A 16,017-nucleotide genomic window follows, 5' to 3' on the forward strand; every position below is an offset into this window, starting at 1 on the left:
AAAATAAAATAAAATGCGTAGAGTGGGAGCAGAGGAAATACGGAGGCATTAAGGTTGAACTGACAGTTTTGGGTTGGTGAATTCTGTCAAGTTTGGGTATGTGATGAACTGATCTAAATTAATTCATATATTTATAATTGTCAAATTCTTTTCATAAATTTGGGTATGTTTAAAAAATAAAGGTAGGTGGACTCTATCAGGCTTCACAGCATCATTTACCAGCTATGTGCTATAATAGTAGTAAGTGTCAAGAGGAGTTTGCAATAGCCACCATCATTTTTTAGCAAGTAGAAAGAAAAGCAGTCACCAATGTATTGCTGTAGCTTAGTGAAATCCCGTTAACTGTCCTGTAAGGCACATTGACAAGTACCTCCACAGAAAGGCAGATATAGGATCAATCTGACAGCAGGATTGACAAGCTTTCTCATGGCATCAGATTAAAGAGCTCTTCATTAATTAGGAAACAAAGGACCAAGTTAAGTTCTGAATCTAGAGAGTTACTTCAAAGGTACTGGAGTTGGGGGATTCTAATGCTTTTATTGTACAATAGAAAGGATGCCTGAACACTTTCTCTGGGTAACCAAATACAGTGAGTGAAAATTATATTTAATATCCCAAGCTAGTTAGCAAAACATTCTAATATTTACATAATGGTATGGGAGTGCTTTCTTGCACTTTCCTTGAAATATGCTTTATTGGTAAAGTATGAAAAATTGTAAATAACTATACCTAGGATACAAATTATAAATAAAGTTAAATTTCAGGGAACAAGACAAAGTGGGATCAGAAAAGACTTTCTGGTGGAGACACAACTTCAGTTGACTAAAAGATGAGTAGAAATAACCCTGCATATGCAACAAAAAGCTACCTATGATAAAGTAAATATGAATGCACCATGCTACATAGGGTTAGAAAAGATCTAGTGCTATGGCACTAGCTCTTTCGTCTGATGACATGAGAAAACTTGTCAATACTACTGTCAGATTACTCCTATATCTGCCTTTCCGTGGGAGGTACTTGTTAATGTGCCTTACAGGACAGTGAACGGGATCTCACTAAGCTACAACAATACACTGGTGACTGCTTTTCTTTTCACTTGCTAAGAAATGATGGTGTCTATTGCAAACACCTCTTGACACTTGCTACTCTTATAACACATAGCTGGTAAATGAGACTGTGAAGCCTGATAGAGTATGTATGAGTATGGATAATTATCCACCAATGCTCATTCACTCCTTTTTATATGACAATATAAACACACATTTTTAGTGAGGCATCTAAAAAAAAGACAAGACTTTCCAGCATTTTACCAACTAGGTACAACCATGTGTCTGGTTCTGACCTGTGAGATGTGAGAAGTGAGTTGTACAGCCTAAAAGGTGGACTCTTTCAGGGAGAGATTGTGCTCCTTCTTCCAATTTTCCTTTATCCTGCTGTGTGAACCATGGTTGTGGTAACTGGGACTGCACTTTGGGACATCAAGATATGAAGGTTAATAGACAATTGTCTATAGGGTTTTAGGATTACTGCACATTTTCCAAACAATAATTACTGGTGACTGTTTTTCATAACATATTTTCAGGATATTTGTAGATCAAAGAGTTGGAAGACAAAGATAGTGACTTCCTTTCGGTCAGAGAGTAGAGAATTGTTCCTTGGCCAGAATCATAAAGATAATGTCTCCCTTCAGGGAAAACGTTGGGCAGGTTTTCTGGCAGCCCCTTTAAAGGATTAGAGTTTCCAAAACTCAGAGATCCCTTAGAGGTGAAACAAACCCACCACATGTGCAGCATTCACGTGAGTATCTCCGAATCATGCTGGTGAGGCTTGGGGGAAACAAGGAGTACAGATGTAAACATGAAATTTATGCTGCCTACTGTATTGTCAGTAGCAAAGTCACTTCTCTCTCCCCCATGAATCTTGTTTCTTCTGCTGGCATCCATGAAACTGGAGCAGGCTAATTTGTTAGCTTGGAAGTAGGGTAGAATTTCAGATTCTTCACAGTTCTTGACAATGCTCATATTCTAGCAATGCAGCCTGGATCTCATCACCTGTAAAACCATGTTTACACACATTCAGACACATATCCTAATCAATACAGGATTTGTTTTCTTAAGCTGCTGTATTGTATGTAATAGAATATAAAATATATGGCACTAACTTAGATGAGCACCTGCTAATTAGGCCTCAAGACTTTGAAACCTGTGACTGAACATTAGTTAAAACTGATCTGTATGCCGGTAAACACAAAAATAGGCGAAATAGCAGGGAAGTCTCAGATTCTTGCAATTTTCAGCAAGGTCCTAGAAGAGTGCATTTAGTCAAAAATATTTCTGGATCTCCTGTCAAATCCTGGCACGTAAGGATATACTGGTCAATATTTCTATGAAGCTGATGGTTTTGAAGAATGTTATTTTTCTGTCCTTAACTCACTGCCTTGTAATGAAGCCTTAACTTCATAGCATATCATGCAACTCCCTTCATTCTCAATCTAGCCTTCTCATCCTACAAGCTACATATCTTTCATCCCCTCCTTTACTACCACCCCTTCCATCAATATGACGTACCTGTCACTCTTTATTTATCAACTGCTATGACCTTTCATGCCCCTGGTCTTTACATGTAATGCTTTCCTTGTATGTAAAGCTTCCCCCTGTTTTTTCATCTTACAAATTTTTACTCATCTTTCAACTCAAAGTGGAAATGTCACATTGCCTTTCTGGCTGCGAAACTGTCAGCTGTCACTTTCTGTGCTGCCAGTGCATTGATTTCCGTCATCAGATTCTTCTCTGCTCTTCAAATTCTCAACATCTAATTTGTCATTTCAATGAAAGAAGCTAGGAATCAGTCTAAACTATGAATAAATAGATGGTGAGGTGGAGATATAAGAAGATTACCTTTGATGATTGCTTTTGTTTTTGTGTTTTGAGACAGGGCCTCACTCGGTCGCCCATGCTGGAGTGCAGTGACATGATTCCAGCTCACTGTAGTTTTGACTTCCTGGGTTCAAGTGCTCCTCCTGCCTCAGCCTCTGAGTAGCTGGGACTACAGGCATGTGCTAACAAGCCCAGCTAATTTTTGTAACTTTTTTAGAGATGGGGTTTTGCTATGTTGCTCAGGTTGGTCTTGAACTTCTGGGTTAAAGTCATCCTTGCACCTTGGCCTCCCAAAGTGCTGGGATTGTAAGTGTGAACCAATGTGTTTGACCTGATAATTGTTCATGAAGACATGTATGTATATTAGAGCATATATTAGAATTGCTCAGTGAAAATGTGCCAGTAAAGTCATCTGATCCTGGGCTTACTTTCTGTTTTTGTTTTTGACCCATAATAATTATACATATTCATGGATTATAATGCTATGTTTTGATGCTTATATATATTGTGCAATGAACAAATTAGGTAATTAGTATATTTATCACCTTAAACATTTATTATTACTTTGTTGTGAGAACATTCAAATCCTCTCTTCTAGCTATTCAAACTATGCAATGCATTATTGTTAGTTGTGGTCACTCTAATGTGCAATAGAATACCAAAAGTTATTTTTCCTAACTGCAAAATTGTACCCATTGACCAACCTCTCTCCATCTACCCCTCCCCACTTGTTGTCTCCAGTCTCTGATAACCACCATTTTACTCTCAAATTCTATGAGACATTTTTTTTCAGAGTACACATGTGAGTGAGATAATGTGGTATTTGTCTTTGGTGCCTGGCTTATTTCACTTAACGTAATGTTCTTCAGGCTCATTCATGTTACTGAAAATAATAGGATTTTATTCTTTTTTTTTTTTTTTTTTTTGAGACGGAGTCTCGCTCTGTCGCCCGGGCTGGAGTGCAGTGGCCGGATCTCAGCTCACTGCAAGCTCCGCCTCCTGGGTTTACGCCATTCTCCTGCCTCAGCCTCCCGAGTAGCTGGGACTACAGGCGCCCGCTACCTCCCCCGGCTAGTTTTTTGTATTTTTTTCTAGTAGAGACGGATTTTCACCGTGTTAGCCAGGATGGTCTCGACCTCCTGACCTTGTGATCCACCTGTCTCGGCCTCCCAAAGTGGATTTTATTCTTTTTATGGCTGAATAGTATTCCATTGTGTTCCAACAAATGGAGCACATTTCCATTATCCATTTATCCATTGTTGAGCATTTAGTTGATTCTATAATTTGGCTATTGTGAATAGTGCTGCAATAAACATGGAAGTGCAGCTGTCTCTTTTATATACTGGTTTCATTTCCTTTGGATATATACCAACTAATGAGATTTCTGGATCATATGGTGAATCTACTTGTAAGTTTTTGAGGGATTACCATACTGTTTTTTGTAATGGTTTTACTAATTTACATTGCCATAAGCAATGCATAAGAGTTTCCCCTTTATCACATCCTCATCAGCATTTATTATTTTTTTGTTTTTTTGATAATAGCTGTTCCCACTAGAGTGAGGTGATATCTCATTGTGGTTTTGATTTGTATTTCTGTGATGGTTAGTGCTGTGGAGAATTTATTCACATATCCGTCTGCTCCTGAACTTTTCTTTGTTGGGAAATTTGATTACTGATTCAATATCTAAATTCTGAACAGACCTATATGTAGTTTGATACTAGATTAGACAGAGATAGGTCTGTTCAGAGTTCATATTTCTTCATGATTTAGTCTCAGTGGGTTGTATGCCCTCAGTGGGTTGTATGCCATCATTACTTTTTAATGTAAATTCAGGTATATATTTATATAATTTTTGAAATAATTTCAGAAACAGAAAACTGTGATCTATTATGGCCTAGAACTATTTTATTATTATCAACATTTGGTTCAAATAACTCAATAGTATAATTTATCAGAGTAATGTTTATGAATAAATAAAGCAGCTTGAAGTAAACATTTCCTTTAAAACAATAGCATATAAGAAGTTCATGTCGTGTTTATTTATGAACTATGTATGCGGGCTATGCTAGGTATCTCACAGAAAGATGCCCATAAGTAAAGTCCTTACAAGATACGGTTAGTTACATTTTAATATTTTAGGGTTACTCCATACTTCTTTTGTGTTAAATCATCAGTTTAAATGAAACAGAAATAAATGAGGTTCAGATTTCATAAGGTGTTTAGGATGATTAAAAACTTATAAGTGAATAATTATTTCACTTCTGGGTGTTTTTGCAAGCTAAATTGTTCAATGCTTGTTTTTTTTTTTTTAATGTTCCTATTGATTAATTTTAGCATACTACAAGATTGAGAACTAGCAGACTACTTGTGAGTAATCAAGCAAAGAGGTATTAGGTATTACACACATGAAGGGAACACTTGGGCAATCAGATATATTTTACTATGGCAGTCATTACGAGAAACATAAACAGCTTTAAAAAAACATTCCTAGGATTTAAAATAATTTTACATATCGTATTTTAGAGTTATTATATGGTATTAGAGCAGGAATTTGTAAATCTACATCTCGATTGATTTATATGCTAAGTAATACTGTCTTCCTAAGCATTTATTTAGAAATTGAGTATTATAGATTTAAGTCTACTTATAAACATATTATATTGGATATATTGTCCATAGTAAAGAAAACACTTCATCTGCAAACCCCAAGTATCTGAGACAGGTCTCAGTCCATTTAGAAAGTTTATTTTGCCGAAGTTAAGGGCTCGTGACCATTACACAGCTGTGGGAGACCTGACAACATGTGCCACAGGTGGTTGGGGCACAACCTGATTTCATACATTTTAGGGAGATACGAGACATCAATCAATCAACATGTGTTCCATCCAGAAAAGTGGAACAAATCAAAATGGGGAGGCGGCTTCCAGGTCATAGGTAGGTAAGAGACAAGTGGTTCCATCATTTTGAGTTTCTTACTAGTTTTTCCAAAGGAGACACTCAGATATTCACTTATCTGTGAGCAGAGGGATGGCTTTGAATTATGTCTGCCCTTTGTCCACAAGGAAATTCCTTGAGGAAGGTACATGACTTGTTTTGTTTGTTTGTTTGTTTGTTTTTTTCTTTTCTTTTCTTTTTAAATCTTAGTAGCTATCTTTTCTAGGAATAGAATGGGAGGCAGGTTTGTGCTAAGCAGTTCCAAGCTTGAGTTTTCCCTTTGGCTTTAGTGATTTGAGAGTCCCAGGATTTATTTTGCTTTCACACATCTCATCTCATTAAAACACAAACAAATCATATCCTCCCTCTATTCAAAAACCACAATGGCTTCCTGTTGTACTCAGGAGAAAAGTCTACATGCAGCTTGTAAGCTGCCATTCACCTTGAACTACCACTCTCATATCAGTCTCTGCCCCAGCCACTCTGGCTTCCTTCCTGCTTCTGAAATTTTTCATTCACTATTTAGTCATCCTTAAAACTTCCTTCCCCACATATTCCTGAAGTCACCCTCAATCACTACCACTATCTTCCAAATTTTTTGCAAAAGGTTTCAGTGAGAAGTTTTCTGGTTACTTATTTAAATTGTATTCACAATCTCCACCCTCACCAGTTGCATTACTGATCCTGCTTCTGGACTCTATGTCCATTGCGCTTTGCACCTTCCCCAGTAGTAAATGATATTTACGTTTACTTTGTATATTATGTCTATCCCTGCTTCAGTAGAATTGAGTGCATGGATTGTTTTTTTTTCCTGTTTTGTTCATGGACATTTCAATAAAAGTTTTAACAATGTGTGGCACACACTAAACATTCAAAAATAAGTAGTTAGCAAATGGATAAGTAAATAAATGCAACACGGTACCTACTGTGATAAAATAATGACTATGATTAAATGGGGAAGAACTATTTTATTAGGATTAGACAATGCATTCAAATCATGTTAGTACCATTTATGGTGTATAACTTATTTTGGGGGGTTTTCTATCATACTTCTCATTAATAAAATAATTATAGCAAGATGAGTGTATCAAGTAACCTTCAGCAATTTCAATCATACTAACATTGTTGCGTTCTTTTTTCCTGTAAAGTCTTGTCTTTAGCTATAGTACAGTCACTGATTAAGAAAGTCGTTGGTAAGATAATACTTTTAGTTTATTACATTTATTCATTGTTCTAAACCGTGAGGTTGGAACACAAGGCACAAGCATGTGTTACATACTGCCAAATCACTTGCTTATCAGCAAGTAGGATAATGCCTTTCTCCTGTTTATGTTCATTGTCTTACATTTTATTCTGTATTTTAACAGCCATTTCTTAATATTTATTAAACTAATATACTAATATTACTTATTTCTGCAGTATGTAATTTAAATCTATCCAACTTTCTAGAAATAGAGGTTAAAATTATAGTTGTTTTAATTTCATCTAGTATACTTCAATTTCTATATAAAAATAGAAATTTCTAGTATATATGATCATTTATTCAGTATCTTTAACAAAATCTCCCTGCAAAGTAATATATTTCCCACACATTTGAGTCTCATACTATGAAAATTTAGTTTAAAAGACCTTTTCTTTTCTCTATTTTGTCATCCAGACTATGATATTAAATCACGTTTTTCCAATTGTGTTTTAGGCTGTATTCAGTTGGAGGTCGTGATGGAAGTTCCTGTTTGAGTTCAATGGAATATTATGATCCTCATACAAATAAGTGGAACATGTGTGCTCCCATGTGTAAGAGGAGAGGGGGTGTCGGAGTGGCCACATGTGACGGTTTTCTTTATGCAGTAGGAGGTCATGATGCTCCTGCTTCAAATCACTGTTCCCGGCTACTGGATTATGTAGAAAGGTAAGACCCCAAGGACACTTTCATAGTGAAAGAGACAGTGCAAATCACATTGATGCCTGATTCAAGTGTTTGGAAAAATTGCATTATTTAGGAAAGTTAAATTCAACACCTAGAGATACATTTTTTAACTCCTTTCTCTCTCTTTCTCTCTCTCTCTCTCTCACACACACATGTACTTTATTTTCTTATTCTTTTATTCCTTGCTTCCTCCCTTCAACTAATATTTATTTAAATTTCCGCAATGTTTTTTTCGCAAGTCCTTAAATAATGTTTAAATTTTTTCTTGATATACTTTTAAAACATACATTAAAAAGAAGTTTTAAGTAATTTATGAAATGTGAATGTTTGTTAATGCTTTTAAAAATATAGGATATTTTTCTTCTGTGTTCTATTCTTCTGTTCAAGTTTGTTTTACTACCTTTTCAAACTCTCAAAGGTGAATTATTAAGTTCTTATTTTATGACACATCCTTTTTAACATAAGACAGACTGATTAGAGCTATATTTTTAATAATCTTGGTGTATGGAGGAAACATAGGTTCTCTTATAACTCTTTCTAAAATTGACCAGGTGCACAGAAGCTAGAGTGGGATAACACTTTGGCTTCAGGTCTAGGAATACAATGCAGAGACTTCTGGCACAGCTATCACTGAGTTCTCTTTTGGCTGTGCGTTGCTTAGAAGTATTATATGGTATGTAGTAAGGACTGAACAATCCTTAGTAAGATGCATGATAATATTTCCTATTACATAGGATCCATAATGATCCATGGGGAAGTGAGGATAAGGAATATTTAGGTCAATTGGTTTATCAATTGGTATAAGTAACTCTACTGTAACAAATAACTTTAAAACTCTCAGTAGTTTAATACCATGATGCTATTTTTCCTCATTCATGCTACATACCCATGATATTACCACTCTGGTACTCAGACTGACACATAACCTAGAATATTGGTCATTGCTGGTCTCTATGTCAAAAGGAAAAAGCCAGAGAGTAGTAAATTGTTCACTGTTCCTTAAAGATTTCACCTGCAAGTAATATAATTCTCTTTTGTTTGTACGACAATGACAAACCAATAACATGGCCACAGAAAACTTCATGGGAGTGTGAGACCAATACCCCAACTTGTATCTGGGAGAAAAATGAGATGTTTGGTGGATAGCACTAAGGGCAGAAAAATTTTCCCTTTTATATTAGGAAAACACAGCCTGTATCCTGATGCCTGTAAGTGGTATAGATAATAGAAAAAGGATATTCTTTCCCACTTATGATAATTTTTTCTAAGGTTGTGTAATTATTTTTACTGAGGATGAGTCCATTAGCAAGAGATGGTTTTTGGTAAGCAGGCTGTGTTCAAATTAGATAAAATGCAGAAACAACGTTTACCAATATTGCTACTCTGTGAAATGGACTGTAGCTTTATGGCTGTATACGCATTGGGAAAGGCATTAAGTTCACTGCATTTTCACTTTAATATTTTCTAGTCCACTGAAATCAGGAACTACAGGTGTTACGATGAAGACAGTGGCCAGCGTCCTAATACATAGGTTTATACTTTTATACACACAAATGTGCAATCATTTATTTTTAAAATGCTGCTAATAGACTGACAACTAACCCATTTACATTTTCTCTGCTAAATTCTTGAGTAAATGAAGAGATGAATATGATGAGCCTCCTACTTTTACCTTGAATATCTTATATAAATTCTGCTAATGAAATATTTCATCCCAATATTCTTATCCAACCCTACTGTATAATGTATTGAAATGTTGTTTGTGAACAGAGGCATAAATAATTCAGTCTAGGAATATATTTATGTTGGAAAATTTGATTTAAATAAGCATGGCTATTTTGAGTTATAGGAGTGCAGTGGATATGAGCAGCTTAAGTAATGCAGAAGCACACAGCATTATCATGATTCTTATCCTAGCTCATACTACCCATCAGATTAATAGCACTTTTGCACTTTTTATAACATATTTTCTATGCTGACGATTTCACATGTAACTCCTCAATAAATCAAGATGTGCAACTGTGCCTCTGTGAAACCACTTTGCACATAGAATGTAAAAATGTTTTTTAGTACATAATCATAGGCAAACATCATTAGAAAGAGCAAGAATAGTGTACAATGCTATGTTTTGTAAAGAGATGGATAGATCACATTTTATTATAGCACAATGATTTGTTTATAGAAATGTAGACTGTTATATAATGGCGGTGTTAAGTACAGTTTTATAATGCTTATCAAAAATTGTTTGCACTCAGGTATTGTAAGCACAAATAATACTGGCACCTCAAATCAGAGAAGGTAGAAGGCAGGGACTGAATGAGAATGAGGACTCTAGACTAGTTTATGAGACGGATGAAAACTAATTTTGTGACCGAACCTCACCCTAGTAAGAGCAACCTGGTGGACAAAATCAGTGTCCAAAATGTGCATTGAGTTTCAGGAGAAGTGAGGTCCAGAAGATGTGATCTATTAGGCAAACAACATTCATTCATTTATCTATTTAGTCAGCAACTATTGTTTTTCGTGTATTTTGCACTACACTATACAGAGCTTGCAGTATTAGAAGAAAGAGACAAATAAATAAATAAACCTTTAAGATACCAAACGAAACTGGAATCTAGGCAACAGATAAGAAAATATGCTCAAAGGCATCAGTCCCACTGCTGATGATCAGAACCCCCTTTGCCCTCACATCTGCATCCTGGTAATGAGGGCGGGTGAAAGAAGGATGTGAAGATAATAGGAACCTTCTATGCCAGACTTTGTAATACCCACTTCTGCATCTCCCAATTCATTCTTCGTATAGTTGCCAGAGGGATCATTTCATAATGCAAATTTGACCAAGAAGAAAAATTGAGATTTATTTCTTGGTACCAATTATTAACATTATAATTAAAATTCTTTTTACATCAGTTTTTTTAAAATTAAACTAGGTGCCATGGGCTGAAACTTCCCAAGATAGCGTTCCACCCAACTCTATATTATTGTGCTTGGTATAATTTCTGGCACAGAATAGGCACATAACACATATTGAAACAATCACACACTAAGAAAAATGAACCTCAATATTCCCACAAGGAAAACTTTCTTGAGATAAACTTTAAATAGGATGTTATACAGACAAATGAATTGATAGAGAAATTGTAGAAGATAAAAAGATAGACTGATAGAGCAGAAGAATGGGTGAATGTTGAGATGGACTCATGGAGAGGCAAATGTAATCATTTGAGGTTTACTTTATGACCCAGAATATTGTAAAATTTGGTAGATGTTTGTTTGATATTGCAAGTCCACATTTGCATTTGCATCATCTTGGCGGAGTATTATTTCCATATACTTTAAGCAGAAAATTGTTGAGATACATAGGGCCTGAAAAGCTAAGCAATCAAATACTGATTTAAAAGTATATCCTTATAGCTTATCTAAACACTATTAACAAATGAGTAGAAAAACAATTTTGATATATTATTGTGATGTGCTTCTTCTACCCTTCCCCCTTGCCTTTCCTCCCCCAAACCCTTTCTCATTCAAGATATTATTGCTGGAGTCAGCTGCATGAGTGCAGCGTGAAAGGACTAGCTAGTTTGTTGCCATTGTTTTTCTGTTACTGTACATTCATAATGTTTGCTATTGGCTAGCAAATTATGCTCAAATTTTGGATAGACTATGTTAATATGAGGATTGTATTAGTCCATTTTCACACTGCTGTAAAGAATTGCCTTAGAGCGCGCTGAGATCGCGCCACTGCACTCCATTCTGGGCGACAGAGCGAGACTCCCTCTAAAAAAAAAAAAAAAACTACCTTAGACTGGGTAATTTATAAAGAAAAGAGGTATAATTGACTCATAGCTCCACATAGCTGATGAAGCGTCAGGAAACTTACCATCATGGAGAAGGGGAAGCGCGCATGTCTTACATGGCAGCAGACCAGAGAGTGAGCGAAGGAGGAACTTGCCAAACACTTAGGCAACCACCAGATCTCATGGAAACTCACTTACTGTCACAAGAATAGCGTGGGGGAAATCATCCCCACTATCCAATCACCTTCCGCCAAGTTTCTCCCTCAGCACCTGGGGATTACAATTCAAAATGAAATTTGGGTGGGGACACAAAGCCTAACCATATCAAGGATCCTATGCTAACCTAAGTATTTAGGAGCCCTGCTTTATAAGTAGATGCAGCAACGTTAGCTGACACAATAGCTATACCAATTTAGTTATGTGATTTGCTATTTCCCTCAATGGCTTATGAGGAGCGACAGAGAAAGGAGGTGACAGAATAACCTGCTGTCCTTAGATATGCTGCCCAGAATTATTCTGGCATCATGATAATTTGTCTGCATATTTTGAAGAAGAAGGATTATGTGGAAATACAAATATGCACAAATAAATGAAACAGATGTTAATCTATACAGATAGAAGGATATCGGCCAGGTCCAGTGGCTCACGCTTGTAAACCTGGCATCTTTGGAGGACAAGAAAGGTGGATTGCTTGAGCTCAGGAGTTTGAGATCCGTCTGGACAACATGGCAAAATCCCATCTGTACTAGTAATACAAAAATTAGTTAGGTGTGATGGCACATGCCTGGGGCCCCAGCTACTTGGGAGGCTGAGTTGGGAGGATCACTTGAGCCTGGGGAAGTTAAGACTGCAGTAAGCCATCATTTGCCACTGCACTCCGGCCTGGGTGACAGAGTGAGACCCTGTCTCAAAAAATATATAAATAAAATAAAATAAAAGTAATTTGGATTTATAGTGCTAATTATGGTTTTCTGTCATACTAGTAGAGGAAGTGATTATATAAATAATCTATTGCTTTTTAGTTTTGAACTATTAAGGGGTATCTAATTTTTAAAGTTTGTTTAAACTGGCATTCAGATTTCCTGGGTATAATCCATGTTCTGCTGACTGAGAATAGTTAAAATAATTTTTAAAGGTGTATTGTGACAACTGCATCTGAGAGGAGTCAAAGAGCTGTTTAGTTTTTCCTTCTTTTCTTTTTGTTCTGTCAACAACTCATTTCTCCTCTCCTCAACCTTGAAAAATGGATGTAATGAAATATGACGTAAGTCAAAATAGAATTTTTCATTCATCATTATACAGAAATTGAAATCAAATTAACTTTAAAGTTTTTTGGCATTGAAAATAAACAACAGATATTGAGAAGGGAAGCAGAAATTTATTTTCTCCACCTTCCTTTCTGAATCATTCTATGCCCATTATGTTTTTAAGAAGGGGATTTAAAAAGTTGGGAGAATATCAATAAGTACATCAAAAAAGACTACACATTTAAAGTAGACATTAAGCACATCATCATCATAAGAACCTGAAACACACTGAATATATTGAGGAGATTTTTTGTAACATTGTGCTGACTGCTCTGACTGCTTTCTCCTCTGTCTTGGGGTTAAAATTAACAGTGAATTCAAAACCACTTCAAGGTATTATAATCATCTAAGGTTTACTTTATGACCCAGAATATCATAAAATTTGGTAGAAAATCATGTGTACCAACAAATATTGTCTATAAGGGTAACCGAAATACCACTACCATTATTTATATGCTTTTAGAAAGTTATATGTTATAAACCAAAATATGAAAATTATTTTCATTTCAAATATATTAGGATCTACCCTAAAACTTTAATTCTTAGAATTCTCTTAGGACAGAATCAGTTTGATAAAGCATGTACATAAATCCAATGTGAGCTTATCACAGAAAGGCACATTTGATTTAATATTGAAAAGAGTAATAATGTAACTTAATACAATGACAATTAAATGAATGTCTGAATAAGTATATAAATGATAAAAGTCAATATCCATTATTAAAGTGCTCCCCAAACTTGAAAAATAAACTAATGTTGTTAATTTGATAATAAGAATCTACAAAATATTCATAGTCAAATACCGAAATGTTTTGTGTTTTTCATTAGAATGAGAAGAAAAACATGACTGCTAATACCATTTTTATTAGACATGTTAACAGAACAAGTAGCCATGTTAGGCAATTGAAAGAAAGCAAATTGCCACCAATTGGAAAGGAATAAATAAAAATGCCATTATTCAAGATTATGTGATAAATATATAATAATTTCATATGAATCAAACTAGAAACTGTTAGATTGAAATAATAAGATTACCATATACTCAGTCAATATATAAAATTAATTGGGCTAGGCATAATGACTTATGCCTTTAATTCCAGCTCTTTGGGAAGCCAAAGCAGGTGGATCACTTGAGCCCAGGAGTTTGTGACCAGACTGGGTGACATAGTGAGATCTCATCTCACTAAAACTTGAAAACAATAATAATAAAAATAAAAAGTTAGCCAGGCATGGTGGCACATGCTTGTAGTGCCAGCTACTCTGGAGGTTAAGGTGGAAGGTTTGCTCAAGCACCAGAGCTGGAGGTTGCAGTAAGCCGAGATTTCACCACTGTCTGGGTGACAGACTGAGGCCTTGTCTCAAAACAAACAAGCAATCAAACAAACCCCACCCCCCCAAAAAAAAAACAAAAACAAAAACAAAAAACGAGCAAACAAAATTTATAAATTAAATGCAGTCTTTTTAAATTAAAATTTTTTTGTGTAGTTTCATTGTGGTTGTATGTACCTTGGAAACATGATCCTAAAACTTAAATAAAAGTGAAAAGGGTCCTAAGTTCCAAGACAACCTTGAAAAACTATATATAAAAGCTTCTTATTAAATTATTTTAACTAGACATTGTAGTAACAATACAGTATAAATAAGTAGACAAATGGAATAGATTTGTGTTCAGAAACACAATCACACATATAAAGAATCTTGATTATGGCAAAGGAGAAACCAAAGAGCAGTAAGGAAAGGCCCGCCGGTATGACAAATGTGGCTGGGTGATTAGGATATCTCAAGTGGAAAATCGTAGTCTTATCCTCTATTGCATATTACATTAAATATCAACTCACGCTGGATTTTAGATTTAAATATGACCCATAAAACAATAAAGCTGTTAGAATACAACACAGGAGATCACCTTAAAAAAAATGAGGTGTGAAAGATTTCTTAACCTAGACCTACATAGGATCATCTATAAAGAAAATATGACAGTAAAATGTCTTCAAAAGATACCATTAAGAGGGTAAAAAGTTGTTGGAAAGTGAGGAAAATATTTGCAATGCATATAACCAACAAAAGCATTGTTTCCAATATATAGGTAAATTCTAGATATCATTTTTAAAAGAACAGAAAAGCTAGGCAGAAGGTTTGAACAAGAACTCTTATAAGAGGTGATATCCAAATAGGCAATGACTACTGGGGAAAAAAACAAAACAAAACAAAACAAAACATTGGATGGCATTAGTTATCAGGGAAATGCAAATTAAAATTACAATATTACACCATCACCTACCCACCGGAAAGTCTAAAATGAAAAAACACATAATACACATAATACTGCATGTTGGAGAGAATGTAGAACAACTGACACATGCTCGTTACAGTGATGGTAGGAGTGGAGTGTAAATTAACACAGCCTCTTTGTAATACCAATTGTCAACATTTACCACATTTCAAAGTATACACTCTCTTTGACCCAGAAATCCCATTGCTAGTATCCATTAGAAATGCATACGAAAACATCTGAATGAAAACGTTTATTAGGAGCATTATTACTGTTATGCAGTTATAAACAAACAATTTGTATTGAAATTAATTGTTTTATATTTCTAGAAAATAAACAGTTTTAAAAGTCCAGGAACTTTTCCTTTGATAATGTCATGAAATCTGGTAAATGTTGGTTTTCTTTACAGGAAAAAAATAAAAGTATTTATTTTTAGCTAACACTGTTGTCACTCTCGATTGCTCAATTCACATCTAATTTCTTAAAGTTAATTAATATATAGATTTTGTGATGAATATACTTGAAATCTGTGTGCCACTCTTTTGAAGCAGGCTATCCAATCTCACAGCATGGATCTTCGTTTATTTATTTTTTGTTTCTTTGGTTTTTAATTTGATTTTGTTTGTTTTACAGGCAGACCTGCTGGACTATAAATCACTTCTTTATTGTTTAATTTGCTCTCTATCTAAATATCTCATGTACAAACTTGGGAAAAGAAACATTCTCAATTCCATTTGTTAACAAAGTCATGAGTTTATATTTATAACAATTTTCCTCAGAAATGTTAAGGCCAATTATTATCCTTAAAGTATGAAAATTACGCTAATGATTGAAAAATTAATGGTTTCTTAAAAAATTCAATTTGGTTTTATAAAGAGAAATTAACTTTTATTCTGTG

General features: G+C 35.0%; 1 protein-coding gene across 2 annotated transcripts in view; it reads left to right on the forward strand.

The window, feature by feature from the left end:
- KLHL1 (kelch-like family member 1) overlaps window positions 1-16,017 on the forward strand; it is a 457,257-nt gene that overhangs the window by 430,609 nt on the left and 10,631 nt on the right. For both annotated transcript variants that reach the window (XM_011932164.1, XM_011932163.1), the window contains one exon: window positions 7,510-7,722. In XM_011932164.1, coding sequence (XP_011787554.1) covers window positions 7,510-7,722 — 213 coding nt within the window. The remainder of the gene's footprint in view (window positions 1-7,509; window positions 7,723-16,017) is intronic.

This window comes from Colobus angolensis, unplaced genomic scaffold (genome assembly GCF_000951035.1).
Source record: "Colobus angolensis palliatus isolate OR3802 unplaced genomic scaffold, Cang.pa_1.0 Scaffold94, whole genome shotgun sequence".
NCBI classification, from domain to species: Eukaryota; Metazoa; Chordata; class Mammalia; order Primates; family Cercopithecidae; genus Colobus; species Colobus angolensis.